Source organism: Phacochoerus africanus, chromosome 4 (genome assembly GCF_016906955.1).
Source record: "Phacochoerus africanus isolate WHEZ1 chromosome 4, ROS_Pafr_v1, whole genome shotgun sequence".
Lineage (NCBI taxonomy): Eukaryota > Metazoa > Chordata > Mammalia > Artiodactyla > Suidae > Phacochoerus > Phacochoerus africanus.
In genome coordinates, this window is record NC_062547.1 from 47,864,092 (window position 1) to 47,880,605 (window position 16,514).

General features: G+C 43.7%; 1 protein-coding gene across 8 annotated transcripts in view; it reads right to left on the reverse strand.

Annotated features, from left to right (window-relative positions):
- TEAD1 (TEA domain transcription factor 1) overlaps window positions 1-16,514 on the reverse strand; it is a 274,411-nt gene that overhangs the window by 24,925 nt on the left and 232,972 nt on the right. For 7 of the 8 annotated variants that reach the window (XM_047776264.1, XM_047776265.1, XM_047776266.1 and 4 more), the window contains one exon: window positions 13,833-14,006. In XM_047776264.1, coding sequence (XP_047632220.1) covers window positions 13,833-14,006 — 174 coding nt within the window. Of the gene's footprint in view, window positions 1-4,668; window positions 5,438-13,832; window positions 14,007-16,514 lie in introns of those variants that run through there. The other variant, XM_047776268.1, reaches the window with a different exon arrangement.

Genomic DNA, 16,514 nt, shown 5'->3' on the forward strand with positions numbered 1-16,514 from the left:
CGTTTTTCAAAAACAGAAAGATCTGATCAGTGCATTTTCCTATTTGTGAGTTTTTAACAAGCCTTAGGTTTTAGGCCTAAGTGCTGAGACAGATACAAAACTACCATCTTTCCCACAAACATATGATCAGAGATGCTATAAAATTGTGTTTGGAAATTAAAAAAGGCCATCACTAATAAATGTGTGTGGAATGAATGAAAGACTTGGGGATCTATTTGTGGGCAAGACTTGGAAAGCAGTATAAGGTTGAAGTAGAAGCAGGTTACAATGTCAGGCAGAGAAAGCTGACTGCACCAGACAACCAGGAAACAAAAAAGTGAAACATCAAATGTCCCTAAATAATCCTTCGCTCCCATGTGTTACTTTACCCCTGCAGCTGAAACATGCAAGTAACTAGTCAAGACTTCAGCCTGGTTTTCCCTCTACTGCCTCTCATTCAGTAAGGCCATTTTTTTTTTTTTTACAATGTGTTCCACTGTTTAATTTCAGATTATGGAAGTTTCCAGGCTAGGGGTCGAATTGGAGCTACAGCTGCCAGCCACAGCCACAGCCACAGCCACAGGCATGCTGCATCTGAGCTGCATCTGCGACCTCCACCATGGCTCACGGCAATGCCAGATCCTTAACACACTGAGGGAGTCCAGAAATTGAACCTTCATCCTCATGGATCCCATGTGGGTTCGTTAACCACTGAGCCACGAAGGGAACTTATGAAATTTTTTTTAAAAAATTAAAAACAATTTTCTTCAAAGAATGATTTATCCCATTTCATAGGTGAGAAAAAACGAGGCCTAGCTCAGTTATGTAGGATCCTGAGTCCTCTGAGGAGAGGGCTGGGCTGGGACATGGATTCTGCCAAATCTCAGGCCTCTGGAAACCTGGCTCCAGGCAGCCCAAGGACAGGGACGTGCCTGATGGGGTTACCCAGTGCAGAATGGAGTTCGTGGCTCATGCAGAGGCAGCATTTGGCTAATGACAGTGACTCTGTCACCGGCTTCAGAGGGAAAAGGCCTGCAAAAAGCAAGAGGAAGCGGATCACCCCAAAGACAGGGGAGGGCTGGGGCACTGGGTCAGGAAAGGAGCAGCAGGCTGCAGACACTCCCTCCACCCAGAGGGCTTGGAAGGGCTGGGCAGGAATTACTTGGTTGCAAAAATGAAAACATCAAGAGGATTGTCCCTGACAAGAGACAGTATAATAGGCACTGATGGATGCAAGGAGACGCTGGCATTTTCAAACTACCACTTTGAACCTCTCGTCTTCATCCTCTCTGAGCAATGATCAAAGGACCAAGATTTCAAATTGTGAAGCAATTTTTTCCAATGGCAGCATCTGGCTCCTTGGCAGGCGGCACTGGGAGCTGGGCCCTGTTGTGGGCGGCCGTCCAGGCCTGCCACATGGTGAGGCTCAGCCAGGGAGGGCACCACACGGGCCCTGCAGCTGCTCCCCCAGGAGCCAAAGGACAATCACTCTGCCCTGGGCCAAGAGCCCTCAGGGGGACATGCCCCATTAGGTGGCCCAGGGAGGGGGTTCTTGAGGTTTCTGGCTGCTCCTCAACTCTCCCACCTGCCTCATTTGCATGCATCTGTCCCCTGGCCACGACCCCTGAAGCCACCCTCAATGGCATCAGTGGCTTGGAGTGCTGGAAGCTGGGATAACCATGCAAGAAAGCTGCCCAAAGGGATGGGAGACTTTGAGTGTGTTCATTTTGGGCCCTCGTGCCCCTGCCCAACACAACAATAGGACACAGTAGTGCTCCGGGCACAGCTGTTTCAAATAATAATGGGAATAAACCCAGCCCCACTCTTCAAGTTACTTCCCACTAATTATGGCATATATTTACATCTACAAAATAGAAGATTGTACAAAACCATCAAGAGCCCCTTTATAGTGCAGATCGGCACCCCATTTGAATTTCATCAACATTTAGTACTTCAAGGAATCTTAAAAGCTTGCTCTAATTACAATATGTACCTTTTGAAAGGGAGGCTGTTTGCATTGCAAATTCCTACAAATAACGGCACTCATTAAAAAAAAAAAATTCAATTAATATCACCCATACAACTTCAGGTAACTGTCACTGGTAATTTCACACAGTAGCTGGGATGAAAGAGCCAAGGTCTCGGCCCCTAGTCCACACCAGCTGCACGGAACCATCAGTTCTCACCAAGGGAGGCAGTTAATGAGCCCTGGGCGCCCAGCTGAGCTGGCCCCCAACCCAGCACATTCATCAGGTGTGCAAACACAGCCAGTGACCACCCTTTCCAGACCAGAAAACAGCGCTGTTTTCTGGTCTGGAGTTTTTGTGTATGAAAAGTCACTCACAGAACAACAACAAATCAATCAATGAACTAACAAGTGTAGAGCTGCCAAATAAAATACAGGCCGCCTGGTTAAAATTGATTTTTAGATAAACAACATACTTTTGGCAGTATCCGTATGTCCCAAAGATGGCATGGGACAGACGGACACTACAAAAGTCTATGTTGTTTACCTGAAATTCAAATTTAACTGGGTGGCTTGTAGTTTTATTTGCTAAATCTGGCAACTCTTCTAACAATTCACCTTTACCAAAAAGAGTAACAAAAAACTGGGACTTAACCTCAAATTTTCATTGCTGCAAGGAGCCATCTTATGCTCAAAATATTTTTGAGTGGGGGAAAAAAATGAAGCTGCCGAATAACACATGGAGCATAATACTTTTTTTGAAAAAACAAATGATGTGTGTACAATGCTGGTAGATGTGTATAAAAAGTCACGAAAGATACAGGGCTGCTGGGGGCCAGGGATCTCACTTTTTTATAGTCTTTGGAAATGCTATTTAATAAGCCTCTCTTGCTTGTGTAATGTAAACAGTCAATTAAAATGGGAGCGAATGGGGAGGATATATCTTGGCTCTCCACCGACACGGAGAGGGAACTCCACACACCAGCAGGGGTCTATCTAGATCCAACTGTAGACAACTGACCAAGATCCTGGGGTGAGGGTGGTTTATGACTACATCCAAGTAATCCACTTATTCCTCACAAAATTGGGTCTGGAAATAAGCAGCCACCTCCAATTGTGCTGCTTCTTTCCTTCCCAGGCTTTTCTTGGTGATGGTTACAGTGTGAAGCTAACTGTGCCTCCAGGAACAGGATAAAAGCCAGGAGGTTCAGCTGCACCACCTGTGTCGCTTCCCCCTGGACCTGGACCGCTGTTAGCAGCAGCTCTTAGGGACACAGTGGCTTAGCATCTCAGCCTGTAACCAGGGCAGGGAGCAGAGTTAAACAGCCCCATGCAGGAAAGAATGGACCCCTGACCTTGGCTTTGTTAGCAACCACTGAGCCAGATGACCCAGGACAGAAAGCATTAGAGGAACAGCTGTCAGATGGATTCTCCCACGAGGTTAAGGGAACTCCCAATTTAGATTGTGCCTAGATATCCTTGAAGAGTTCAAGGTTAAAAAGAAAAAAAAAAAAAAAAGGAATTTGTGGTGACATTGAGGTTAAGGGATTGAAGGGAAAAGCAGATTGAGCTTCCGCTCCCATATTCCAAGCTGTCCTGTTCTGCTTTATGTTTTCAGGGGATTCGGAAAGGCTCCTCTCTAAATAAAAGTGACAGCCATGGAGATCAACATTTTCACCCTCACCTCTCACCATTCTCCAGGTTCTGTAAGGCTCAGCAGCTACGAGGACCCTCTGCCAACTCCCAGTAGGATTCCTGGTCTCTGTACAAGCATCCACCTCCCCTGAAAACTCCTCCCCACTCCTCTTGCACTGATGAAATTCTTTCAATATTCAGCTCAAATGCCACGTCTTTGTGAGGCCTTCTGAATGTTCTCAGGCAGAAAGGGCTCCGTCTTCTACGCCTGAGCTTCCACTTTTCTCTTATAGCCCCAATCCCACAGCACTGTCATTCACCTGCTTGTGTGTCTGCCATCCCTCACCAGACCCTAAGGTCTGCCTCTTAATCATGTCTGTTTCCTAGCTCTCTAGGAGCAAAGGAGAGTTCAGTCAATATTTGCTGAATGACTAGTAATGTGTATATTCACTGCTAATGCAAATGATTAAATTATTTCTGTAAGAACCTAATAACTTCAGAAGAGAGCCTGGAAAAGCTTTTGTGTGACTTTCCTGAGGTGTCCTCCAACCGTTGTTCAGTAAACTCCTTGAGAAACATTATTCAACAAGCTGCCAGTTGTCTACAGTATCTGCCTACAATACCAGAGCTGGCCTAGTGGCAGTTATAGGATACCACGTACAGCAATTTCTCTAGGTGTACTGAAAGAAATAAAATAACTCTTCATCTAACAATTTGATCCCCGGCCTCGCTCAATAAATTAAGGATCCGGTGTTGCCACAAACTACCATGTAGGTTGAAGATGCGGCTTGGATCTGGCGTTGCTGTGACTGTGGCATAAGCCAGCAGCTACAGCTCTGATTCAACCCCTAGCCTGGGAACCTCCATATGCCTTGGGTGCGGTCCTAAAAAAAGCAAAAAAAAAAACCCAAAACAAAAACCTGTTGAAAATCTGCTATACACTTTTCACACTATATGCTTTACACTCCTGTAAATGCCATAAATGCTATATGCTTTACAGTGCTGGATAAACACATGCTATAGATAGGATGCTTGCTCCCTAGGGAAGGCTTAGGGCAGGGGATTGGGAAAACAGGAAGGAAGCAATAACAGACAGCTGTCCATGCAGGAAGTGCACTGACAAGTTCCAGATATTTTTCTCATGAAACCAAACCAAAATAGATGGATATACAAGGTCATGGACCACCCTGCCCCCAATCCTTCTACATGAAATATCAGAACCTGCTATCCAGAGATGACTTTTCCAAAAAACTGACTCCCAGTGAAGAAAGTCATTTAGTCACAATCTACCAAAGAAAATTTATTATCTCTGAATATGCTGGTATTTCTTGCTAATCTTCCTTCCATGACATCATTCCATCACTTCCTATTGTTCATGGAATTTCAGAACTTCATCCCATTGTGAGATGAGCTAGAGGCAGAAAGAGATGGAAATTTTGCTGAACTGAAAGGCTCTTTCCTTATTGATAGCAGTTTAAAACACGTGGGGAGCAAATTATTCCATTTTGCTAACGTCCTCTTCCGTGCATAGCAACAGGGACATGTGGTTCCCAATGACAGACGCAAGTCTACAATTCCAGCCTAAATCACGCAGAATCCAATTAGAAACAGGCTAAACCTCCGGAGGGGGTCCATTCAGCCAGTTTACATGTGCATCCAGTTTCTTCTCCTTAAATAAAGCCCAGTTGTTTTATTTATAGTGCCTGTCATTTTGTCCAACAAATGTGATTTCGTTCCTACCAAGATAAAAGCATCTTCTAAAAGCTGCCTTCTTTCCAGATAACTCGCTTCCCATTTCTGTTGTATATCTTCTCACATCTGCTCTTGTTGGTAAAACTAGCCTTACTTTGTCTTCCCCTAGAAAAATAGGTTACGAAAGTAAGTTGAATGACTATGAATATACTGTTAATTGTTTACACTGCATGATCATAATTCTATGCATTTTAAAAAGCAAAGCATAAATAAATAGCCATAGGGTAACATGGGATATATCTTGATTTCTTTTTTGGCTGTGTCTGTGGCATGTGGAGGTTCCCGGGCCAGGGACTGAACCTGTACCAGAGCAGTGACCTGAGCCACAGCAGGAACAATGCTGGATCCTCAACCCACTGAGCCACCAGCAGACTCCTGTCCTCATGTCGAAGATGCCACTAATTTAGTAATGATTTGAGAGAAAAAAAGAAATATTATAATTATACATTAGGAATTTGTTTCTTGGCATTCCCTGGTGGCCTAGCAGTGCAGGATTTGGCATTGTCACTGCTCTGGCTTGGGAAACTTCCACATGCCAAAAAGATGGATTTGTTTCTTGACAACATTATACAGCTCCATTCGGTTTCTTTTTCATAACTTTATTATTCCAAACTTTGAGAGTAAGCCTCCATCACCCTAATGATTCTTCTGAACAGTTTTGGTGTCACGTTTGTAAGTAACATGTTAGTAACACGTGGCTTTCTTTGAACCAGTGTCCCAAGCTTGACATTCCTGAGCACTATTAGGACAGAGTAGAATTTTGATGCCCCTCCAAAAATACTCGTTTCACTGACTTAAACCCATCATTTTATTTACTCCCTCAAATAAACTACAGGTGGCTGGAAACAAACTCCTTCTGCAAGTGAGTTGCAAGCTATACTTGGGTACATGATTGAATCATGCCCACCTCTTCTAGCTTTGGTGATTCCATGCCATCAATTTCCAAGACGGTTGACATTTTACTTTAAATTAGCTGCACTGTCTGCCATATGACTGGCAACCATCTGCACGGATCTCAATACTGAAATGAAGCACGGCTGTCCACTTGTGGGTGGACATCTTCCCTTCCTAGAGCCTACACAGCATCTGATGGTTGTTTTATAAGGAAAATAAGAAGTATGATTTTCTGCCAGTGCAAAATGTCGGCCTCACTTATCGCAAATCTGGTTCTACACGCCTCCTCAATCATAATTAACAATTTCAGTGCTGCATCGAGCTATAATTTTTCTGAGACATTTTAATTAGGGATTCAATTTAAGTTAATAAGTACAGTTGAAGGTTACAATATAGTACAAATAACTAAGGTGACAAGGAGGTGGTGAGATGCCTTCTGCATTGCATAGGGTCACAAGGGCAGGTAATAATAACCATATCATGACTTGCCCCTCTGTTATCAGGATAGGCAAGGCGCTTATTCTTTTTTTTTTTTTTCCCCCTTCATTTTCTTTTTAGGGCTGCACTTGTAGCATAAGGAGGTTCCCAGGCTAGTAGTCCAATCAGAGCTGCAGCTGCCTGCCTATGCCACAGCCAAAGCAAAGCCATATCTCAACTGTGTCTGAGACCTACACCACAGTTCAGGGCAACACCAGATCCTTAACCCACTAAGCAAGGCCAGGGATTGAACCCGTGTCCTCACAGATACCAGTTGGGTTTGTAACCCCCTGAGCCACTTCTAGAACTGTTGAAATGGGAACAAGCATATGTCTTAGAATTGAGGGAGTACAGTGTATTTAATCTTATTAATAGTTGCTTCTATAGGGAATGAGAAAGGTTTAAACATTGAGTGGAAAGAAAAAAAAATAACTGCAGATGTAAAGGAATCCAAAAATCAAAGTGACAAGAGAAGGTTGTTTTGTTTTAAACTATGTTTGTGTTACACTATGAAATGCTGATGAATGCTTGGTAAATCACTACTTGGACTCTTTTAGAAAACAACTTGGTGATTTACACACAAACTCACGTATCTCTACACACACACACACACACACACACATTAAAAGCCTATTATCAATTCCTAATAATACTAGTTAAATTATGATATACCCGGTAAAGAGGATATTAAGTAGTCATTAAAATTGCAATTAGGAACATAATGACATCCAGCCACAGAGAAGGGCTCTGGATAAGGAAGAAAAGCAGGGTGCCAGATTTAATGCATTCCTTGTTGAAACTACATTAACAAGTATCACATTAGGCTATATTCATGTTGTATTTAAGAGTGAATTAAGAATTAACGTATTGCCAAGACTGTACAGAAGATTATGATATAGCTTTCTAAACATGTCAAAACTATGGGGCTGTTCACCCCCCAGGCAGCTACCTGGGTAAGACTTAGGATCCAACCTGAACCTCTTGGTAACAGTAGTCAACTCACCTTGGTGCCCAAGTAAACGGACACCCGAGGATCCCAAGATGACAGGCCTTCCCAGTGAAGCTATGCTGTTTCACTTCAACTGCCATACTGGCTTCTGTGCACAGATGCTATAGAAAGCACAGGGATTCTGGAGTCCAGCAGATCTGGCATAGATTAGCTGTGTGCAGAAGTCACTTTGCCTCTCCCTGACTCAGTTTCTCTATGTGGAAAGTAGGAAGAATTGCATGTACCTCACAGGGATTAAATAATACCAAGTTTGTGGTTCTGCCTGGCTCAACGGAGCATCTCATGAATGGCCACAGTCATATGCTGCTGCAAAAGAGTGAAGCCCCTTCCCTCCTATTACAGCAAATTCACTTTCCTCTGTTTGTAATGATGCATGCAGTAGAACTAAATTGTTAGAGAAAGGGAAGAAACAGGAGACTGTCATGAGAGGGAAAAGTTAAATAACAACGAAAAAGGCAAAATGCAGAGAAAATTGCTGTGCCACGACAAAGGATCCCATTACTCTCTCAGCTCAAAAATTGTTAAAACCACTGACTGCTCCTTACCATTGTTACAAAGGAACCCTGGTTCCTGTCTTTTCTCATTTTTCCACACATCTGTGTTTCACATACCAGTGAAGACCCAGTTGCAAAGCACCTTGATGCACCTGAACTAGCCATACATGTCCCTTTTCTCAGCAGCCCCTCATCTATAATATTCACTGCCATCCCTCCCTTTCCGAATACTTGTAGACATAATGGTCAAAGGAGAAGAGCCCCTAATATCTCACCTGTGGGGCTGTAACGTGTATAACCACCTTAGAAAACGGTTTTAGCAATTTCTTAAAATGCCAGACACGGAGTGACCATATGGCCCAGCCACTCCACTCCTGAATAGCTACCCAAGAAAAATGAAACCATAGGTCCACACAAAGACTTGTCCACAGAGACCTTGTAGTAAAATTATTTATAAAAGTCTACAGTGGAAACAATCCACGAGTCTATCAGCTAGTGCACAGAGAAGTATAATGCAGTACATCTGTACAGTGGCACTGTAGTCAGCCACGCAAAGGAACGAACTACTGATTCAGGCTACAACTCAGGCGCCCCTCAAACACATAAAGAAGACAGCTCCCAACACCCACACGTTGAATGATTCCATTTAAACTATGCAAGCCTGACGAATGCCTGGTAAACTACTTGATTCCTTTAGAAAACAACTTGGTGATTTACACACAGACATGAACTCACGTATCTCTACACACACACACACACACACACACACACACACACACATTAAAAGCCTATTATCAATTCTTAATAAGACTAGTTAAATTACGATATACCCAGTAAAGAGGATATTAAGTAGTCATTAAAATTGCAATTAGGAATATAATGACATCCAGCTACAGAGAAGGGCCCTAGATAAGGAAGAAGAGGCACATCTGTGCAGGCAGAAAGTGCGCGGTGGTTGCCTGGGGCTGGGAGTGGGGATAGAGCCAGATTACACATGGGCACAGAGCATCTTTCTGGAATGAAAAAAAAAATTCTAAAATTTACGAGCAGTGATGGCCACAAACCTGCGTTTTCTAAATATCATTGAATTGTACAGTGAAAATGAGGACATTGTAGGATACGTAAATGACACCTCCATAAGGCTCTTTTAAAAAAAAAAAAAAAGATCTCACCAGAAGCACAGGCATTCACAGGGGTCTTGGGTGCCCCCACCATTAAGGCATGAGATGGTAAGGCCAAAGGGTGGAGTGGCAGCCACAATGGCAAGCGTGGCCTGCCTTTTGTGTGTGTTTCAGGCCCAAGTTCTGGGGGCCAGTCGGAGTCTTCCACCCTGAGGCCAGTGGACTGGGTGCTACGTGGCTCACCAGCATTCCATTCACCTCACAGTGTCCACCTGGGGGCACACGGCTTGGGCATAAGCGCCGGTACTTTAGGTGGACTTGGTATTTCTCTCACAGCAAACTCCTGAGCTGGTCTAGCCGAAGCGAGCCCAGGTCGGACAAGGCCCATGTTCCTGCAAACAGAATTCCAGGAGCAATCACATGAACAAATGAAGAATCAGCCTGATGGTGACAACCTGGAGATTTCAGGCGCTTCGAGAAAGAGGGAAAAGGGAGCAGGAGACAGGAGACGTGAGGATAGGATCTCTGCTGAAATGTACTGAATTTACACAAAAATGAAAATCCATGAAGCAAACTGCTCATACAAAAGGTATTTCAAAGGGAAGGTTAAGCCAACTTAAGAAACACTCACTGATATTCAAGGATAGATAGGTTAAGTGTAATTCATGCTTTCTAAGCCGTTAGCGGAAGCCAATGAGATTTCAAGTTGTGGCACACTGTAAACCTAATTCTAAGGGTGTCACTCATTCTACCATAGTTTGGACTGAGTTTCTTTATAAAGGTTAAGTACTGCTAACACTTATACTGAAGGAGTGATATCTTCTACCATAGTCACAGAAGAGCTCAATTTTAATTCTGCAAATCTTAATTTGATAAACTAATATCTAATCTTGGAGTATTGTTTCTAAATGTGCACATCTCATACTCGCCACCACGCTCTAAACATCTGCACAAACTAGACCTCGTTATTGCGATTCATGCGATTCATGACCGAAGGGCCCTATCACTGAAAGCACTGATTAAAATCATCCCGTGTGTAAAATGGAAAATTCTGGAAGCAAAAATGAAAATGACTTTCTGATATTTTCCATTCCGCTTTATATTCAAACAACCTGCTAATTATAAGAAATCTCATTATCATTAAAAACCAACACTGTTTGAGAGCACCGAAAATGATTTATCATGTCCTACAATTCTTGATTGATTTTAATTAATTTGGGTAGAACATCCTCTTTTAATATCCTTCACAAAGCAGATCTCAAACTTTTTGATCTTGGGACCCCTTTTCCACTCTAAAATTTACTGGAGACCTCAAAGAGCTTTTGTTTCTGTAGATTATAGCTTTATGTATTTTTCTGCATTAGAAATAAAAACTGAGAAAACTATTAATTAAATACTTATGACCTAATTAAAGATATGTTAACAGAGAGACATCTTTTCAAAATTAGATATATCTATATTTTCAAAAACAAAAAAATTTAGTGAAGAGAGTAGCACTCTCACATTTTGCACATCTATTTAATGTGCGGCCTAATAGAAAATACCTAGATTCTCATTTCTATTTCTACATTCAGTTTGCCATAATGTATGTTTTTGTTGAAGTACATGAAGAAAATTCAGTTTCATATAAACATGTGACTAAAAAAGGAAAGAATATTTAAACTGACTCTTCAGATAACTGTGGTCATTTTTCTTTGACACTCAATCTTTGACAAGCAGTAGTAGTTTTTAAACACTAGCTGCAGTGTGGAGTCTGAAATGATATCAATGAACTTTTCATACTCTGTTACATTAAAATCCACTGTTTTGGAATTCCCATCATGGCTCAGCGGTTAATGAACCCGACCAGCATCCATGAGGACGTGGGTTCTATCCCTGGCCTTGCTCAGTGGGTTAAGGATCCAGCACTGCTGTGAGCTGTGGTGTAGGTTGCAGACGTGGCTCTGCTGGCCTATTCCGCCTTGCTGTGGCCGTGGAATAGGCCAGTGGTTACAGCTCCAACTGGACCCAAGCCTGGGGACCTCCATATGCTGTGGGTGTGGCCTTTAAAGGACAAAAAATAAGATAAAATAAAAAATAAATAAAATCCACTGGTTTATATCGCACAGTATCAATAAAATCACCTTTGTTAATATGACTGTGAATCTCATTAGGAAAGTCTTTTAAGTACTGGGAAGCTGTCGAGTTTACCAAAGAGGATCCAAGTTTTCCAAAATTCTTATTTTTACTTGAAAGCTCAAATTTTATTTTTGGCAGCAAACACTGCTGGTTGTGTACTTGATGTAGTCAGCAGTCTCACTGCATTCATTTTAAATTTCATTATGTACTCCAGATTCAAGATGGAATAAACCTCATAAAGGACATTCTTGGTGTGACTGATTCTTTTTTTCTTTTTTTTTTTGGCTTTTCTAGGGCTGCACCCATGGCATACGGAGGTTCCCAGGCTAGGGGTCTAATCGGAGCTGTAGCCACCGGCCTACGCCACAGCCACAGCAACGGGGGATCCGAGCAGTGTCCTCGACCTACACCACAGCTCATGGCACTGAGCTGATTCTTAACCCACTGAGCGAGGCCAGGAATCAAACCCACAAACTCATGATTCCTAGTCGGACTCATTAACCACTGCGAATCAGGAACTCCTGATTCTTTTTTTTAAGTGTGCATACAAACCAGCCCAATTGATCCAAGGCTTTAGCAGTTTTACCCTATTGCGTTTGAACCACCAGTGTACCTATCCCCAGAGCCCAAAAGGAAAATAATGTCTCACTGTCATAAGGAAAGTAGTTTTGACATGGTTGGCCCACTGAAAGGATACCGAGGAACCTCCTAGGGGCCTGTAGGCCACACTTTGGAAACTGCTTTGTTACCATATAGCAGCTGACCCCAGCCACCCCCAATCACTAGGTGGCAGCACCAATTTAGAAAAAGGAGGTGACTGTTAGTGGGTTCTCAGGTTGTCCACATGTTCCTGAGAATATTAAGTAGAAGGCTACTTCCACAATCCAAATTCAATACGGAAGCATGAAAAATAAAACCCAGGTACCATGCAAGGATGAAAAAGGGAAAAAAAAAAAAAACTAAACACATTAAATGTAATCTGTAAATTTCCTCCCAAGGAATTTAAGACATGAATTTTTCCTTAATTCATCTGTTTGTTCCCCCATTTGCTGAGCTTTTTTTGTGTAAGGCACTTGCTTAGTTTCGAAGATATGGAATGACTGACAGCCGTGTGGCCAGGATCCACAGGCATGAAGCAGCCAGGAAACAGATTAGAGGCACTTTAGTCAAACTGATCTGATTTCAAGCCCCAGGTCCCCACCCTAGTGCGGCCAGTCCTTTGTAATCTGAGTCTCTGTTTTCTCATTTGGATGTGAGGCAAATTCCACTTAACACTAGGAGGGCTGGATAAAATGCATGTAAAGCATATGCGCAGCTCTCAGCCCACAGCGGGCAATCAGCAGTAGCCACCGCTCTGAATAAGGCGCCTGGAGATAGCCGAACCCAGAGAGGAGTGGGATACACATGCAAGTAATTATGACACGGGGTGGGAAGTGAGTAACTGCGAAATGCGATGGGACTATGAAGAATCAATGGTCTGTTTAAGTGAGGCTGGTGCTATAATAAAGGGGCCATGGTCTTAAAGGAAGGAGGGGCTGCTGACCTGGCGGGAGAAGAGGAAAAGGGGAAGAAGTACATCCAGACACACACAAGGGCCAGGCAAAGGGTGGACCGGCAGGAAAACACCTGGAACTAGCTTGTTTAGGGGCTTTAGTGCCATGTGAGGAAGTGCACACACATGCAGCCACTTTCTTTTTATGCTCCTCTTGACTGAGGAGTTATAAACCTTCAGTACCAGCAGGTCCTCTGTTCTGAGCCCTCCACACATGCACCTTATCTTATGCCTGCTGTAACATCCCTGACCTGAGAGTCCCTTGGCCTGAGCCTGCCTCGTGAAGAAGGGACAGCAAAGCTCTTCTCAGAGGCCGGTGGGGACACGCATAAGCCCCAGCAGCTGGGGAGATGTGCTCTTGGTGTTTTAGAGCACAAATGAGGCCCTTACTGGGCAAAGCCATTTTGCATCTTCTCTGACACTTACAAAATCTTGAAGCATATCTTCTTCTTCCGCCAAGCCCCTTCTTTGCCTCAGGTCCTGTGCTCCATGAAATGCATAGGTCGCTTTGCTTCATGGAGTGAGAACAAATAGAAAGAGTGGTCTATTGCCTTACGACTGCCATTGTGACTCCAGCCATGTGCAAAGTTCCTTGTCATCCTCACATGTGAACTCTGAAGCCCAAGGGGCTACATGTCTCTCTTTGGCAGGGACAGCGAATGCCACCTGGGTCACCACGTGGATGTGCCACAAGCCAGCACGAAGATGGCCCGGGGCTGTTGAGTCTGTGATGGCTTGGCGATGCTGCAGATCAGTCAGCGTGAATCCACAGCCAGTGCACAGCACGCGACCATTCAGACAAAAATCACTGAAATCACAGCAAGGTCTTACTCACCCAGAATTTTACGAGGAAGAAGGCATTTTGAGGGCCCTTTCCAAACAGTTCCTTTAAGCCACCTTTCTTTTCAGGAAATTTGTCATAAATCTGACGAATGTCCACTGACTCGAGCAATGGGTCACTGTAAGAATGGTTGGCATGCCCAATGTGCACGAAGAGGTGTTTGTTGTACTGTAAGAAACCAACAGAAACATTCCCATTACAAACCCTTTGATCGACCTGGGACATGTGCATCTTGAGCTGGATAAAGAGTGGTAGCCTCGAAATCCCAGAATTCTGCCTTGGAGAGCCTCAGGTCTGTGCCTTCAAAAAGATGAAGATATTCAGAAGAGCCATTACAGCTTAGGGTGAAAACAATCATTGTCTATTATTGACAAGAGCATATATTTTCCCAAATGCATAAAAAGGCTTTCTGTAGACACAGCAGGGAACAACAGCTTAAGTTATGTTACCCATCTATGAAAGCAACAAACAATTCCGTTACCCAGTTTCATCTGACTTAACTGAACATGACAGTGATGCCCTTTGAGCCCATCAGTCGCAGTGTAAGCCCAGTAAGAAATATGGGTGTGGACAGCTAACACATCCCCCAGAATGCACTTGTCGCTCTAGCTCCCTACCCACCTACCTCTTCCAGTAGGAATAAGAAATCTGAGTGTCTTCCTCATGAGTCCCCCTAGTAATCAATCTAAAACTTCTGCATAATTGCTGGTCAACACATGACTGTCAGTGCAAAGTTAGGGTCGAGCGTATAGTTCATGGGAAGGATTCATGGTACATGGCTATACAGGACCAGTAAACAAAGAATAGCAGAGGAAAGAAAGAAAAGAAAAGAAAACAAAAGAAAGAAACAAATCAAAACCCTCTTAAGTCATTTAACTTACAAAGGAAACCCTTTCTTCTCTTGACTTTGGTATAAGATATGATAACTGGACCACAAAGAAGTGTGCCAAACCAGTTGGTTCTCACCCAGGCTGCAGCAGAATCACATTTGGAAAATCACCAATGTCTAGGTCCTATCCACACTAAATGGGCATCCCTGAGAATGAGACTGGGCATCAGTAATTTTTAATGCTTCTTAGATGAATTCTAATATGGAGCCAAACTGGAGAACAGCTGGCCTGGACTCTGTACTCCAGACACTCCATGACTGTCTCTCTTGATGAAGGGACAATAACACCAGCCTAATGTGATGCAGACAAAGATCTGGGGTGCAGGGATACCAGGGAGCCCAGAGCCCCATGGGTTCATGAGAGAAACCTATGTCACTATTCACCCTGCTGTCCCTATTCACTTTTCAAGTTTACACTGGCATTTTTCCAACTAGAGTCCTTCTGAGTACTAGTCCCACAGGGAGTGAGAGAAGTCCCAAGTAAAAGAAGGCTGCTCCAACTTTGTGCCCACTGCAGACTGACAATGGTATTGGTTAAGTCTTTCCAGTCTCTAAACACAGGGACACCCTAACCTGCTAAGGGTGCTATGGGGTTTAAATGAGGTACTCCCAGAGTTCCCACTGTGGCTCAGTGGAAATGAATCCGACACAGGTTTGATCCCTGGCCTAGCTCAGTGGGTTAAGGATCTGGTGTTGCCGTGAGCTGTGGTGTAGGTCGCAGACCCGGCTCAGATCTGGTGTGGCTGTGGCTGTGGTGTAAGCTGGCAGCTGCAGCTTCTATTTGACGCCTAGCTGGGGAACTTCCATATGCTGCCGGTGTGGCCCTAAAAAGACTCAATAAATAAATAAATGCAGTAGTGCATATTAAGAGCTTACTTACCACATTCAACAAAGAGTAGACACTATTATTTCTTATAAAACCTCTCTTCTTTGAGGTTCATGGTGGATATTCGCATGTTAAAAGCATTGCAGTAGAGAAACCTTGTTTAACTTTCCTTAACCCAAAGCTTCCCAAACTCATTTGGACATAAAACCCTGTAAATGAACCCTGAGGAAGTGCTGGTTTACATCCATGACCTGTTATCCATGCTGTGGTTCTCCGGTCACAATGATGAAGGGCAGGAGGCCCAGTGCCCCATTTGACGCCAGCTGTCCACAGAACTCACATACAGGAAGTGTGGCAAGGGCCCAGCACCTTCTGGGAGAGGGCTAAGCCCTTCTCCTGCTCAATGGCAAAGTGCTATCTTTACCAAGGCTTTAAACCCCCTAATAGATATCAGGTGAAATGAAAAAGAGGAACTGTGAGCTCCACGTGGACCCAGCCTGTGTTCCAGCTGCCTAGTAGATTTCAGGATGGACTGAGACCCACACACTGCCAGGCAGAAATAGGTTGTGCTGCGCCAGAAGAGGATTTTTAAAATAAAGTGGAAGCTACTGTCATGTTAGGGAGGTGAGGTTATAGGGTGAGGTGGAGTGCCTCTGATCTTTTCGTAAATTTTCTCAAACCTTGTCACATCAACTTTTTAATTATAGGCAAACTGAAGCCCCCAGAAATGTATAAGGCACTGCTGCTAAGGCACATCCAGTCTCATCAGTGGGTTAAAAGGAGGACAAAAATAACACAGGTGAGGTTGGGAGCAGACACTGGTGCAAGGCCCTAAGAGATGAGGAGGTACATGAGGGCAGGCCTCAGGTCTGGTCCTCTGTCTGTCCCTTAGTCACCCACCCATACAAGAACAGAGGGCAAAAGGTGTTCCTTCATTATCCAGCCATTATTATTATTATTA